This window comes from Cokeromyces recurvatus (genome assembly GCF_025118155.1).
Source record: "Cokeromyces recurvatus strain NRRL 2243 chromosome Unknown BX663scaffold_1, whole genome shotgun sequence".
In the NCBI taxonomy this organism is placed as follows: Eukaryota; Fungi; Mucoromycota; class Mucoromycetes; order Mucorales; family Mucoraceae; genus Cokeromyces; species Cokeromyces recurvatus.
This window is the reverse complement of record NW_026251387.1, coordinates 46,324-58,731: the sequence shown is the minus strand read 5'-3', so window position 1 is coordinate 58,731 and position 12,408 is coordinate 46,324. Positions and strand designations below refer to the sequence as shown.

The 12,408-nt window shown below is 30.8% G+C and overlaps 7 protein-coding genes across 7 annotated transcripts; 2 read left to right on the top strand and 5 right to left on the bottom strand.

Annotated features, from left to right (window-relative positions):
• Position 1: 1 nt before the first annotated feature.
• On the bottom strand, positions 2 to 1,065 carry BX663DRAFT_445147 (uncharacterized protein). The gene is made up of 3 exons (XM_051523666.1): positions 801 to 1,065; positions 394 to 723; positions 2 to 320 (listed from the first exon to the last, which is right to left on the bottom strand). Exons 1-3 carry the CDS (start codon positions 1,056 to 1,058, stop codon positions 105 to 107), a joined length of 804 nt encoding a protein of 267 aa, XP_051387435.1. The 5' UTR covers positions 1,059 to 1,065; the 3' UTR covers positions 2 to 104.
• A 530-nt stretch (positions 1,066 to 1,595) lies between these two features.
• Positions 1,596 to 4,692, bottom strand: BX663DRAFT_490947 (Pleckstrin homology domain-containing protein). Its single transcript, XM_051524988.1, has 2 exons — positions 2,278 to 4,692; positions 1,596 to 2,186 (listed from the first exon to the last, which is right to left on the bottom strand). Exons 1-2 carry the CDS (start codon positions 4,414 to 4,416, stop codon positions 1,689 to 1,691), a joined length of 2,637 nt encoding a protein of 878 aa, XP_051387434.1. The 5' UTR covers positions 4,417 to 4,692; the 3' UTR covers positions 1,596 to 1,688.
• Positions 4,693 to 5,153: 461 nt separating this feature from the next.
• On the top strand, positions 5,154 to 5,735 carry BX663DRAFT_490945 (uncharacterized protein). The gene has a single exon (XM_051524987.1). It carries the CDS (start codon positions 5,230 to 5,232, stop codon positions 5,662 to 5,664), a length of 435 nt encoding a protein of 144 aa, XP_051387433.1. The 5' UTR covers positions 5,154 to 5,229; the 3' UTR covers positions 5,665 to 5,735.
• An 18-nt stretch (positions 5,736 to 5,753) lies between these two features.
• On the bottom strand, positions 5,754 to 6,711 carry BX663DRAFT_490939 (S-adenosyl-L-methionine-dependent methyltransferase; the record flags this gene model as incomplete). The annotated part of the gene is made up of 5 exons (XM_051524986.1): positions 6,571 to 6,711; positions 6,432 to 6,516; positions 6,310 to 6,368; positions 5,978 to 6,243; positions 5,754 to 5,919 (listed from the first exon to the last, which is right to left on the bottom strand). The coding sequence occupies exons 1-5, from the start codon at positions 6,635 to 6,637 to the stop codon at positions 5,755 to 5,757; spliced, it is 642 nt and encodes a 213-aa protein (XP_051387432.1). The 5' UTR covers positions 6,638 to 6,711.
• Positions 6,712 to 6,827: 116 nt separating this feature from the next.
• Positions 6,828 to 8,113, top strand: BX663DRAFT_424570 (3-deoxy-7-phosphoheptulonate synthase; the record flags this gene model as incomplete). Its single annotated transcript, XM_051522441.1, has 4 exons — positions 6,828 to 6,914; positions 6,983 to 7,115; positions 7,189 to 7,318; positions 7,384 to 8,113. 4 exons carry the CDS (start codon positions 6,828 to 6,830, stop codon positions 8,111 to 8,113), a joined length of 1,080 nt encoding a protein of 359 aa, XP_051387431.1.
• Positions 8,114 to 8,205: 92 nt separating this feature from the next.
• BX663DRAFT_490936 (DNA-directed RNA polymerase) lies at positions 8,206 to 9,672 on the bottom strand. The gene is made up of 6 exons (XM_051524985.1): positions 9,570 to 9,672; positions 9,423 to 9,494; positions 9,260 to 9,367; positions 8,939 to 9,185; positions 8,452 to 8,871; positions 8,206 to 8,376 (listed from the first exon to the last, which is right to left on the bottom strand). The coding sequence occupies exons 1-6, from the start codon at positions 9,645 to 9,647 to the stop codon at positions 8,249 to 8,251; spliced, it is 1,053 nt and encodes a 350-aa protein (XP_051387430.1). The 5' UTR covers positions 9,648 to 9,672; the 3' UTR covers positions 8,206 to 8,248.
• A 194-nt stretch (positions 9,673 to 9,866) lies between these two features.
• Positions 9,867 to 10,554, bottom strand: BX663DRAFT_490935 (dolichol phosphate-mannose biosynthesis regulatory). Its single transcript, XM_051524984.1, has 4 exons — positions 10,496 to 10,554; positions 10,349 to 10,435; positions 10,039 to 10,257; positions 9,867 to 9,951 (listed from the first exon to the last, which is right to left on the bottom strand). The coding sequence occupies exons 1-3, from the start codon at positions 10,496 to 10,498 to the stop codon at positions 10,099 to 10,101; spliced, it is 249 nt and encodes an 82-aa protein (XP_051387429.1). The 5' UTR covers positions 10,499 to 10,554; the 3' UTR covers positions 9,867 to 9,951; positions 10,039 to 10,098.
• Between the last annotated feature and the right edge of the window lie 1,854 nt (positions 10,555 to 12,408).

Sequence of the window (12,408 nt, the reverse complement as noted above, 5' to 3'; positions counted from 1 at the left end):
GAAAAGGAAAGAAAGAAATCTGTAAGAATAAATATATGTATATAATAGATTGATATTCATATACATATGCGTTTTTTTTTTATTATTATTATTACTATATGAATTTAAAGATATAAGCGATGATGATTGTCATCAATGCGACCAGTATGACGAGTTTTTAAAATTTTTCTCATTAAATGTTCATTAAATGAAAAATCCAAACCTAATTGTCGTAAACCTATATTGTATGCTTCTAAAGTCTCTGTTGTGATTAATAAAGCAGCATACACTGATTCTTGAAGTGTTAATAAATTATAGCAAGGAATAGAATGCATCTCACACTACAAGAATAAACAGACACATTAGAGTCATTTTTTTTTTAAAAAAAAATCAACTTTATCTGTATATACTTACATAACTGATCAAGGAAGCAGTAAAACCCTTAATAATATTAGGACACTCATAAGGTGCTAAACCTTTAACAATGGGGGCAGTGGTTGTTTGCAAGATACGTAAAAAGGGAGGAGCTAAATTCTCATTATAATCCTTGGTAATATATCCAGTTGTTGTAAAGGAATCTAACACAATGACTTTATCCATTTTACCAGAAAAACTATTTAAAATCGATTTTGTATAAAGACTAGCCTCTTCTGGCGGTATTTGGGTAGTAAAAGGTATTAATAAAATAGGCTGTTTAACTAATTGATAAATAGTTGCTTTTATTTCTGGATGGGTTCCTTCAAACTAGAATTAACGTTATTTTTTTATTTTATTTTATTTTTTTTTTTTTTTTACAACGACATCTCTCTTCTTTCTCTTACCAATCGAGTTATTAAACCAATGGCTGTTGTGCTTTGACCTTCAAGTGAATTAATATAAACACTGCCAGGTCCTTCTGGACCAATAACGATAGTCCATTTGGTATCATCATCTTCTTTAGTTACCATAGCCAAGTTGATCTCAACAGTTATTTTTTGGTTTTGAACACTAGCTTCTAATTCTTCATCACTATCATGATCATCTAAAGCATATCTGACAGGTGCAGATGCAAAACTTTCCTCATAATCGTTGTACACCATTTTCAGGAAAAAAAAAAGAAAAAAAAAAAAAAAAAAAAAAAAAAGGCGAGTTATTTTCATACATATATAATTGCGCGTCAATAAAAATTTACGTAGAAGGCTCGTAATCAGTCACTTAATTCAGCGTTGATAATAAGACTACAAACAGCTTATTACTGGCTTCAATATGAATACCTATATGATAGACTAACACTAGTAGAAATTGAAAGAAACTAAATTGGATAAGGTTATATGATAATATATATTTTTATTCATTAGAGTTGAGAGTCATAATAGAAGCAGAGGTCAAGTCTTTTTTTTTTTTTTTTTTTTTTTTTTTTTTTTTTTTTTCTCTTTAGTGTTGAGTGTACTAATAAACTATTCTTATCACAAGTCAACCTATATTATTTCTCTTTTCTTATTGAAGAATATTTGTCTTGGGTTCTTTTTACTCGTCTTGGCCTTTCCTTACTTGAATAAATTTAGCTGCTAAATATAAAATAAATACGTTTTACATTTATTACCAACTACTTTGCAATGAATTCTGATTAGTAGGCAGTTTTATTCTTTCTTTCTTTCTTTCTAATATAGTATCAAATTCTAGACAAGCCCTTTTTTTTTTATTATTATTCATTATTCATTATTTATTCATTATCTAATATCAGATCGTATCATATGCTCTGTAACTGCATTTAATGCATAAACCCATTCTTCTTTCTCTTTTCTACTTCTTGCTAAAAAAGTATATGTAGTGCCACTAGGATTGATACGTTGATCACGTTGATAGACACGAAGTCTTTGTCGTTTTGTACTAAAATAACGATGTATGTTGGGCTTCCAGATAGAGAACATGCAAGATAATGGATCATCATCCGTTGTTAATCCATTACCATATATACGTGATAACTTTTTAAATGGTTGATGTTCGTTCACATTAGAACCCTTTTTCTTTTTACTGCAATCCACTCCAGAATAGAAATAGCATCCCGCAATGTCCAGTGCTCCCTTTTTTTCATAATTACATACCTTTTTCATAGAGCCCCGATTATATACATCATAGAATAAAATCCATCCATTGGATGTTAATATAAATATCTTTTTCGAATAAGTACCTCTCTTACGAGGTTTATAATAGAGAATACCAGATTTCTAACAAATAAAATAAAATAAAAAAATTCCCGAGGGAGGATTATTCAGATGATATACACAAATCAAATAGAGACACAATTTATCATCTTACCACTATATCGCGGCATTGTTCATAGAGACAATAACTCCAAATCCTTGTATCTGCCAAATTTACTTTTCTTCGATGTTTATGTTCTACTGCTTTGTTTGTTGTATAATGGCTAGCTGAGTGGGCATCCTTTTCGGCTTCTTTACGAGCTTTCCAATAGACAATAATCTGTGACAAGTAATTCACCCAAAGATCACATGTATCACTTGAGTATGCCTCCAATTTAATTTGTAATCCATTTTCCATAATAATCTCTAAACAAGGTTTATGTCGTTCTTGCTTTATAGGGAAGAAACTTTGATTTCGATTTATGGTATGATTTGATAATATAGGGATTCGACTGGGTCGTTTCCGTAAAGCTCCACCACCACCACCACCTGACGTACTACTTTCTTCTAATGCCTCTAATTCATTTGAAAATGCGCGTCTTACATAAGATACCTCTGTCAAGTTAATGACACCCTTTGCCTCTATCATTAATTGCATTCGTCTCTGAATCTCTGCTTTTTCAATTTCCTCTGTGGATCTGTAAGGAGACACAGCAGAGACATAGGGTTTAACTTTAATATTTCTTAGTAACACATCCTCATCAACGAAACAGGCCATATTAGGGGGATCCACTTTAGCAGATGGTATATAGAATAAATAGTGATCAAAGGTAGCAAAATAATTCAATTTTCGATTGGCGAGAATAGTACTTAGAGATCCATGAAAATCAGAGAGATAAATCATAAAGCCCTCCACAGAGGGGGGCTCTATTAAATTGACATTTTCTTGCAAGATAATATTATTTGGTGTATGTTCAATCATGCGTAACTCGAGTCGATGTGTGTTTTCAATGCTTTGAGGGCAAATGAGTGTATCAATACGTTTCTCTGGATCAGAGGATGAATGTGTCCAATAGATCCATTCCGCTCGATCTTCATGTGTCCAACAGAGTCCCAGATCATAAATAGAGGGTGCTTGATCTTCCACTATGTGTTTAATATCACTCCTAGTGACTAAACGATTCAACAGTTCATTTCCTTCTTCTTCTCTTTCTTCTTCAAGCACAGATATAACTGTGTCCTTCACATCCTCCATTGTGATCCTATTCGGATGACTGACATTTGCTAAAGGTAAATTAACAGATAGATCCAAGAGAGGTATATATACTTCACACCATTGAGGACTAGAACGTTTGCATTCATTAGGTAAAGTATGGTAGAGTTGCATGTACCATTCTTGACATTTCGAAAAAGTTTTTGCTTTAAACATCATTGTGACCATGATAGGTAGACGTGATGAACGATACGTTTGATAACGTAAACAAAAGGAATAGTCTAAAGGAGATAATAAATATAATTCGAGTTTTTTAGGTCTGCGTGGGCCGACAAGGAAGATACGATGTTCTAGTTTCTGATTTGGCCAATAAAAACTCGAAGCTGAATAAGTAGAAATAAATGTATCCGTTAAAACTAATTCAACTTGTCTCCATTTTTCGGTTAATAAATTATATCTTGCTTCCTTTGCGGCTTTATATCGAGTAGGCACTGAATTATTACATCCAGATACACATTGCATACAAAGGATAGGTTCCCTTTTAATGATTTTACCAGTTGGATCTGGTGTAACAATTGTAGGGATCTGCTGCGACAAGACGCCTGATCTTCGCCAAAATAATGGCTTCTTTTTGCGATACAATTTTTTTCTTTGTCTCTTTGGTGATGATAACTGAGTTGGAGGAGATGGCGTTAAGGGCGGTGTTTCTGTATGAACTGCTGAGAGTAAAGAAGCCATAGGTGCCTTACCTTTATCTGATGGTCTCACAGTTTTAACAGATTCTGTGTCACTTTCTTTATTCTCGGGAGGCGATATAGGTTTGTTTGAAATATCAAACATATCATTATTAGCATTAAGTATACTATAATCTATCTCTTCATCATTTTCGTCATCGACTACGTTTAATAGAAAAGAAGGAGTTGAATCTACGCTATGATAGATAGTAGAGTTTGTTCTAGATTTAGCTGTAAAAAAACTTGTTCCATCTGAATTAGGGGTAACAGATGTAGTTAAGATAGTGGTAGTAGTTGGTGAATGGTGTTGTAATTCTTTGTTATTAGATAATTGGCTATCCATCTCTTCAAGTGATGAATTATGCATGGCAATAATAGAACTTTGACTACAATTGATAGAAGTATGTTGACTATATTATGTCAATTACTAGACTTGAAATAAAATAAAATATATACTATAATAGCTTTACTTGTTTGATAATTTTAAGCTTGAGTTATTGTCGGTAGGAATAAAAGTGCTTTCATTAATTTGTGATTGTTCTTCTGATTCAAGTAATGATGGAGAAATAGGTGCTCTAATATCCCAAGGCCCTATGAAAATACGTTTTGCACAATTCTTACGATGCAAAAACTTAATGTCGTCTATTTGTTCATTTTCTGTTAAATCGTTCATCATTATTAAAAGAAAAAGAAAAAAAAAGTGAATATAAAAACAATAAAAACAATAGAAACAATGATAAACGATAAATGACCGCTGATTTATTACAAAACAGGAAAAATAAAAATGCTTCCTGCAACAAACTTTAAATTGACAACAATCGAACGAATAATATACATGTTATTGTTTCAGTGAATATAGCCTTAGATTGTTATGCAAAAGACTTTTTTTTTTTTATAATTATATACTATTTTTATTATTATTATTTCTTTATTTTTTTCTTTCCTAGATAGAATATTATTCATAAAGAACAATATATGATAATGTATACATCATAGTCCTTTATTAAGAATAGCCAATCAAAATTCATTTATTTTCTCTAAATAAATAAATAAATAAATAAATGAAAAAAAAAAAAAAAAAAAAAAAAAAAAAAAAAAAAAACACACACATCATCAATATTTACAAACGTATTTTTCCCTTTATTCATTTTTTTTTTTAATTTCTTGTTTGTAAATAAAAATGGATACAACATCTTCTAGTTATGACTTTACAGAAAAAGAAACAGCTCGTCTTTTTGAACTTCAAAGACGACAGAATGAGTTATTACGACCGGATATTGACAAAAGCGAAGAAGAGCTTTTAAAACTCGATGAAGACATGGATGACTTTTCAGTTTTAAAGAAAAGAAAAGGCCCTACTGTACCCGATTTAAGATTTGAAAAACAATTTGAAGCTTCATTAGCTCGTTTAAAAGAAAATGGTGCATCTAATATTTCTATTTTCTATTCTGCAGTCATTAAAGACCAAATCATTATGCCGTTCATTAGTGGATTTGCTTGGAATGTATGTTCAGCTGCTTGGAAATGGTATAGAACAAAGAATGTGATGAATACTAAAAAGAAAATTGGATTCTTTCATGGTATTCAAAATATGATGACACAATGGTCAAAGTAAGTTTAAAGATCATAATAGTATTTATTAATTAAGTTGTACATTCTATAGGTTAATCTATAATACTTTAACACAAAAAAAACAATTAGCGTATTAATGCTGTATTTTTATAATAAATTGTCTCTCTCTTCCAGCGCGACGTTGCATCCTAATTTCTGCTTTCATGTTATATGTATTTTTCATGATATTTATAACTTGTTCAGGCTTATTTTCATTAATTAATAACAAGTAAAATATGCCTTTTGGAGATAAAAGATCCTATAAACGAGGGAAAGGATCAATGATTTGTTATGCAAATGTGACTTTTTTTTCATACTTTAATATAAGGTAGTAATTGATCAATGACTTCTCTACCATCGATACCACCAGCCCAAGATGCTTCAATCCCTGTACTTCCAACTTCTTCATGTGTCGTGACGACATAAGGAGGATTGAAACAAAGTATGTCAATCGAATTCTTTAAACGAGGCAAAAGTCCATTAACAAGTGAAGTTCGAATAGATTCAATATTTACATTATTTTTTAATCCAGTTTCTTTAGTTATTTTACAAGCAAAATCGTTGATGTCCGTAGTTAAAAATACTTTTTTAAGAAAAAAGGAAGGGATATAAATAGAACTATATCATACATATTATGATTTCAACTTACAGGCATTATGCTCTCCTACAATCTTGGATAACAAGGTTATGACGCATCCAGATCCAGATCTACTTATTTTAGATAAGATTTGTGTTTTCCCCCTCTTTTTTTTTATCCTTAACAAGTATTACCCGATTTCAAGACAAATACAAGGCTTAAGTGATTTGATCAATCTGTCATCTTCTTCTAATGCATCTAGTAACAAGAATGTGTCCTCTTTGGATCTACTCAATATTATATTATTCTTAATTTAAACACCCTTAAATATACCTGCCGGCTCATATACTTTATCAAAGTCATTTTTCTTTATATGCGACAAGTCTGGTGTAGGTATCATGTATGCAAAAAAAATAATGACAATAAAATAAAAAAAAATAAAAAAAAAATGACAACATTAAAAAAAAAAAAAAATAGAACACGGCGGATTTTAAATATTTAGTATTCAAACAGTATAAAAATGGATTTAATCTTGATCTACTGCATATCTTTTTTTTTTTTCCCTTGTTCTTCTTCTTCTTTCTAACAATATGACAAAAAGTAGTTTAGAAGACTTGAGAATAACTGGGTATAATGCCTTACTTAGTCCCAATTATATTAAAGAGGAATTCCCTATTGTAAGTTTGATATAAATGTGGTCAATAGATATATGTATGTATATATATTTAATTCATTGCTATTCTAGTCTGAAGTCTCTATTGAAACAACAATGAAGGCAAGAAAAGAAGTTTCAGATATTATTCTTCAAAAGGATGATAGAATTTTTGTTATAGTTGGTCCTTGTTCTATTCATGATACAATTGCTGCTAAAGAATATGGTAAAAATATATATATAAATATGTGTGTATGTATTATTTCAAAGTGAAATTATTAATTTAATTTAATATGTAGCTCAACTCTTACTTGAGGCTAAAGAAAGATATCAAAATGAAATTGTGATTATTATGCGTTCTTATTTTGAAAAGCCTAGAACAGTTGTTGGTTGGAAGGGTTTAATTAATGATCCTGATATCGATGAAAGGTAATTCTTTAGTAATATAGACTTGTAAGCTTTAATGATAAATAATTATATATCCATTTATCTAGTTTCAATATAAATAAAGGCCTTCGCATAGGTCGTGGATTGTTAAATGAATTAACTAATATGGGTATGCCTGTTTCTGTAGAATTACTTGATACTATCTCTCCTCAGTATTTGGCTGATTTAATTTCTTGGGGAGCTATCGGTGCTCGTACAACTGAGTCTCAACTTCATCGAGAGTTAGCAAGTGGTGTCTCCTTTCCAGTTGGTTTTAAAAATGGTACCGATGGTAATCTAGGTGTTGCAATTGACGGGGTTCGTGCAGCTGCTGTCTCTCATCATTTTTTAGGTATCAATAGTACGGGCACTGTCAGTATTACGCATACAACTGGTAACCCTGATTGTCATGTTATCTTACGAGGTGGTACTAAGGGTCCTAACTTTGAAGAGAGCTATATACAAGAGACTAAATCAAAATTAGAAAAGGAAGGTTTACCTATTTCAATTGTTGTCGATTGTTCACATGGCAATTCAAAGAAAGATTATAGAAATCAACCTAAAGTAGCTCAATCTATTGCAGATCAAATTGCAAAAGGTGAAAATGCCCTCGTAGGTCTTATGCTTGAATCCCACTTGAGAGAAGGAAATCAATCTGTGCCTACTAACGGCCCATGTGCTCTAGAATACGGTGTATCCATTACTGACAGTTGTATTAATTGGAAAGATACAGAGCTTGTATTACAAAACTTGGCTGAAGCTGTAAAAGCAAGAAGAAACTATAAAAATAGTAAATAAGCTTGATCTATATACAAAGATGCATTTATTTTTTTTATCATTATTAAATATACATAAATGTATAATTCTATTTTTTTTTTATTATTATTATTGTTATTGTTATTTAAGAAAAAAAAAAAAAGAAAGAAAATGACTTTATTCTGAGGTAAAGTTAGTGAAGCGATCTATGAGTGGTTGAATATTTTTAATCTTTTCCATAAAGACATCAAGTGCTGAAAGGAAGATTTGTTCAGCAGGAATAATTCCAGTAGTTTCAACATTGACTTTTTTTTTTTTTATAAGAAGAAAAGTATGATTAGTTGCATATTTATGCATGCATGCATGTATTTACTACTTACAAATAAAATGATCGCGAACACGAGTTAAACGAACTTTGTTATTGAATTTCTCATGTCGTAAAACTTCTCTACTGACTGTATCTTTACGAGGATTAACTACTTTAGCAGTCTTTACTCCATTTTCCATTACTACTTCTACAACACCGTCTACAAAACAATTCTTAAATTCTTCTGCATCTTCACCTGTAATAGGCTCTAAAATGGTAATTTCGGGTAAAAGACGATAGGATGCTGTAGCTACAGGTGACCATTTAGCATGTTCTTTACCAATACCCTTTTGACAATGTAATTCCATTTCCATTTCTTGACCAGGTCTTAACTTTGCAATCACAATATCATCATGGACTGGTCTTGGAGGATTATTTTTAAACTTTTCTTCCTGATTACCCTTAGGTTCCCAAATTAAATCACTTGAATAGACTGTAAATAGAAAGAATAATGTTATATGTATATACAATCACAACACATTTCCTTCCAATCATATTACCATAACTATTGATATATTTTTTATGAGGATCAGTTTCATCAGCTGAAGCTTTGGGATTAAATTCACATTTCTTTTTTAATTTAAATACAAGTGTATTAAGGTCGGTAGGTCCACTCTCTGTCATGTATTCAAATTCGTTAGGGTCAGCTTTAATAGGAATTAAACCTAAACGATGTGCAACAACTTCATCTTGAATAATTGAAGTATTATTCATAACATACACTTTTTCGATAGCCATAGTAGGAACCTATCCGATAAAAAGTCATGTATACATATAAGAAAGTCAATATAAACTTTTTTTTTCCTTTTTCTAAAGCTTACTTCAGCAATCATAATTCGACGGAAAGCATTAGCAATTGAAGCATCAACACCAATCAAATCAAATTCTATGCTATGTTTAGATAAACGTTGAATCTTGACTTTAAAATTCTATATAATAACGATAAGTTAAAAAAAAAAGTATAATTAATACTTTCGACCTTACTTTTTTAAATTCCTCAAGATCAAATTGATTACTTATGCCAGGATATTGATGAGGATAATCACTTCCACTAACCTAAAAAAAAAAATGACTATTTAAGTTTTTTTTTTTTTGTTTCTTTCATTTCATATTTTTAAATTCTATACTAACACTAAAAACTCTATCTTTTTCAATTACAACGCGAGTACGTAAAAGTTCAACATTTTCAGGAAGTGTAGAATCCTTCATTTTATTTTATGCTTTATAATACAACACACACAATTCTTAAAATAAAAAAAAAAAGACTTTTTTTTAATCATCATAAAAAAAAAAAGATTTGGGACAACGAAAAAAAGGAGTCACGAAATACATAATTTATACGATTCAGCTCAGAGCCACTTATTTTGCATTGCAAGAAAAAAAATAAAATAAAAAACAACTCTTGTAATATAAAACAACATAAACTTTGTCATATTGTCATTCCTACCATCATTCCCCTAGATATGAAACATACAGTAATGCCTTTGAAATATCAACTTTTTTGAATTGTGATGTAATTGACAAGCTATCTTCAACTTGTATAAATGCATTTTTTAAAAATACTTTTTTTTTTTCTTTTGATTCCAATAAAACTGAATAGAATAGAATAAAATCAAGATATGAGTTTATTTTATTTTTTTTTTCCTCTAGAAAATTTAGATTATTTTGCTTTTTGCTTGTTCTTGCTTTGAGAAGTTGCTTTGATAAAAAATGCAATAATAACAGAAATGCCTGCAATTAAAAGTGTAGCCGGTAAATAAATAGCAAATTCGTGAGGAAGGAAATATTTCTGAAGTGAACTGTTTTCATCTAAGAAAGGCTATATACATATACATATATAATTAGAGGAAGAAAAAAGAGAGAGAAATATGAATATAACTATATAAATGTCAATTTAATGAATAAATTACAGTAACAAAAGTCCAAGTGGTAAAATAAATAAATATAAACATAGCAGCAGCAAAAGCAGCTCCTCCAACTAGTCTATCTAAAGTACTCTAGAAGTTTTTTTTATTAGAATTGTATATACAAGTAAGTATATTTCGATTGCCAATTACCATCTTGTCTTTTATCTAATGTATAGATTAAATAAAAATACGCGAACTTCAAAAAAAAAAAAAAAAAAAAAAAAAAAAAAAAAAAAAAGATGCAGCAATTTTCCCAAATTTTAGATTCAAAATAAAGTCACGTAAGGTACTTCAATAACTATAATTTTAAAGTTCATAATGAACTTGGTTTTTATTGTTCAAATTGAATTACTCGAATTATCAAAGAAAGGCAAATTAACAGAAAAAATACTTGCTAAATTTGTTTCAAATACAATTATTACTAGTTTATAATAAATAGTGCTATTCTTAAACACAAATAAACAGTAGTCTACTGCTTATAGTCTGCTTGGCTAAATTCATCACATTCTCTACTTTATAAATTTAAGATAAATATGATTAACCAATACGATTAAGAAAGAATTTTATTTAAAAAATTAAAAAATGACCAATGAGCACATAGCATTTATATATACTGTTTTGCCCTGGTCAGATCGCTATGGAAAAAAGGAAAGGAAAGAAAAACCCTTTTGGGATATAAAAGGGAAAATGTTAAGGTGTATGTATAAGTGATAATAATTAACTATTAGAAAATCGTTGTTGTATTGAAAGAAGATGATGGTCAGTGGGTTCGAGGATTTGGGAGTGAAGCTAGATAGTCCATCTCCAAGCAGAATTGCACAAATGGAAGGCCAGCGTATGAGACAGGCATCAATTGATTTTCTCACTTTCTTAGTATGGAATGTTGATGGTAATAGATTCAAGAGATAAGAGAGTGGATCTTCAATAGATTTAGGTATCTGAAGGCGGTTTTGCATATGCAAACAAGAATAATAATGTGAGCGTGTGAAGAGTTCATTCGGATGGAAGGGGCAAGCTTGGGGTTTACCAAGAAGTAACCAACCAGATCGCCATCGCACACAACGAAACCGTTCACTTCTTGTCATTGGTATCGTGAGAATAGAGTCGACAATCAGATTATTACGACAATAGGATAGAAGTTTCGAATGTTTTTCTTGTAGTTTTGAATGGTAGCTGTCAAGTAGGAATTGTCTTCGTTTCCTACTAAAATCCTTATGAGACGTAGTGTTAAGATTTTCATTGCAAACTGATATCCATAGAGGAGATTTGGATAGTTGGGACCATTTTGATTTAGTTTGAGACTGTATGTATGGTAGCAATTTCGTCAATAATGCACTGTCTGGCAGAAAGGAGGATCTAAAAAGAAATTGTGCTTGGAGTATTGAAATACGATCTTTCATGTTAGGTAAATTTGTTAGGTGTAACATTACTTTGGTTGAGGTGAAGGGTCGTCCACCGAAGATTTGACGCATACATTGATTTTGGCAGTTTTCTAGAGAGCGGATTTCTCGTAGGTTGAAGGTTGTGATTGCTACTTCATATTCTAATTGTGGTCGAACTATTTGGGCGTAAAAACGAGCTGAAAGAATGTGGTTAAAGCCATTTTTATTTACACCAAGGGTAGTAAGCCGTCTCATCGTTCCAAGTGCTTTATTGATGTTTTGTTGTAAAAGTGCTGATTTATGTACGACACCACCAGATTTAATAGGAACACCGAGGTACGGGAAAAAATCTTCATTGGGTAATTCATTATTGTAGAGGTAGTATTTTTGAGGTGTAGGATTGAAATTCACAATGACGCACTTTTTAGGGTTCCATCTGTAACCTAAAGAAAGGCTGTGTTCTTTGCATTTGGAAAGAAGGGACTGCATGGAAAAAGAATTAAGGTACACGATAATTATCTAAAACTTGTAACTCCATGCTCGTCTCTTAGATTATGAAAGAAGACGTGCCTCCAGTCATAAAGAAAATAATAGAAATCGATACGAGTACAAATAAAAACGAAGAGGAGGAAGAAGAGGAGAATGTGGATCACCAATTCGAGGAAGAGGTTAAATCAGAGG

Excerpts from the sequence above, each read along its gene's own strand:
- BX663DRAFT_490935 (XM_051524984.1), bottom strand. Across the intron at positions 10,258-10,348 it reads CCACTTGGACTTTTGTTACT|CCTTTCTTAGATGAAAACAG; the intron begins GTAATTTATTCA and ends ATATGTATATAG.
- BX663DRAFT_445147 (XM_051523666.1), bottom strand. The coding sequence starts at position 1,058 with ATGGTGTACAACGATTATGAGGAAAGTTTTGCATCTGCACCTGTCAGA. Across the intron at positions 724-800 it reads TTGGTTTAATAACTCGATTG|TTTGAAGGAACCCATCCAGA; the intron begins GTAAGAGAAAGA and ends CGTTAATTCTAG. Across the intron at positions 321-393 it reads CTGCTTCCTTGATCAGTTAT|TGTGAGATGCATTCTATTCC; the intron begins GTAAGTATATAC and ends TTATTCTTGTAG.
- BX663DRAFT_490947 (XM_051524988.1), bottom strand. The coding sequence starts at position 4,416 with ATGCATAATTCATCACTTGAAGAGATGGATAGCCAATTATCTAATAAC. Across the intron at positions 2,187-2,277 it reads AACAATGCCGCGATATAGTG|AAATCTGGTATTCTCTATTA; the intron begins GTAAGATGATAA and ends TTTATTTGTTAG.
- BX663DRAFT_490945 (XM_051524987.1), top strand. The coding sequence starts at position 5,230 with ATGGATACAACATCTTCTAGTTATGACTTTACAGAAAAAGAAACAGCT.
- BX663DRAFT_490936 (XM_051524985.1), bottom strand. The coding sequence starts at position 9,647 with ATGAAGGATTCTACACTTCCTGAAAATGTTGAACTTTTACGTACTCGC. Across the intron at positions 8,872-8,938 it reads AAAATATATCAATAGTTATG|TCTATTCAAGTGATTTAATT; the intron begins GTAATATGATTG and ends TTCTATTTACAG. Across the intron at positions 8,377-8,451 it reads TGTTCGCGATCATTTTATTT|TCAATGTTGAAACTACTGGA; the intron begins GTAAGTAGTAAA and ends AAAAAAAAAAAG.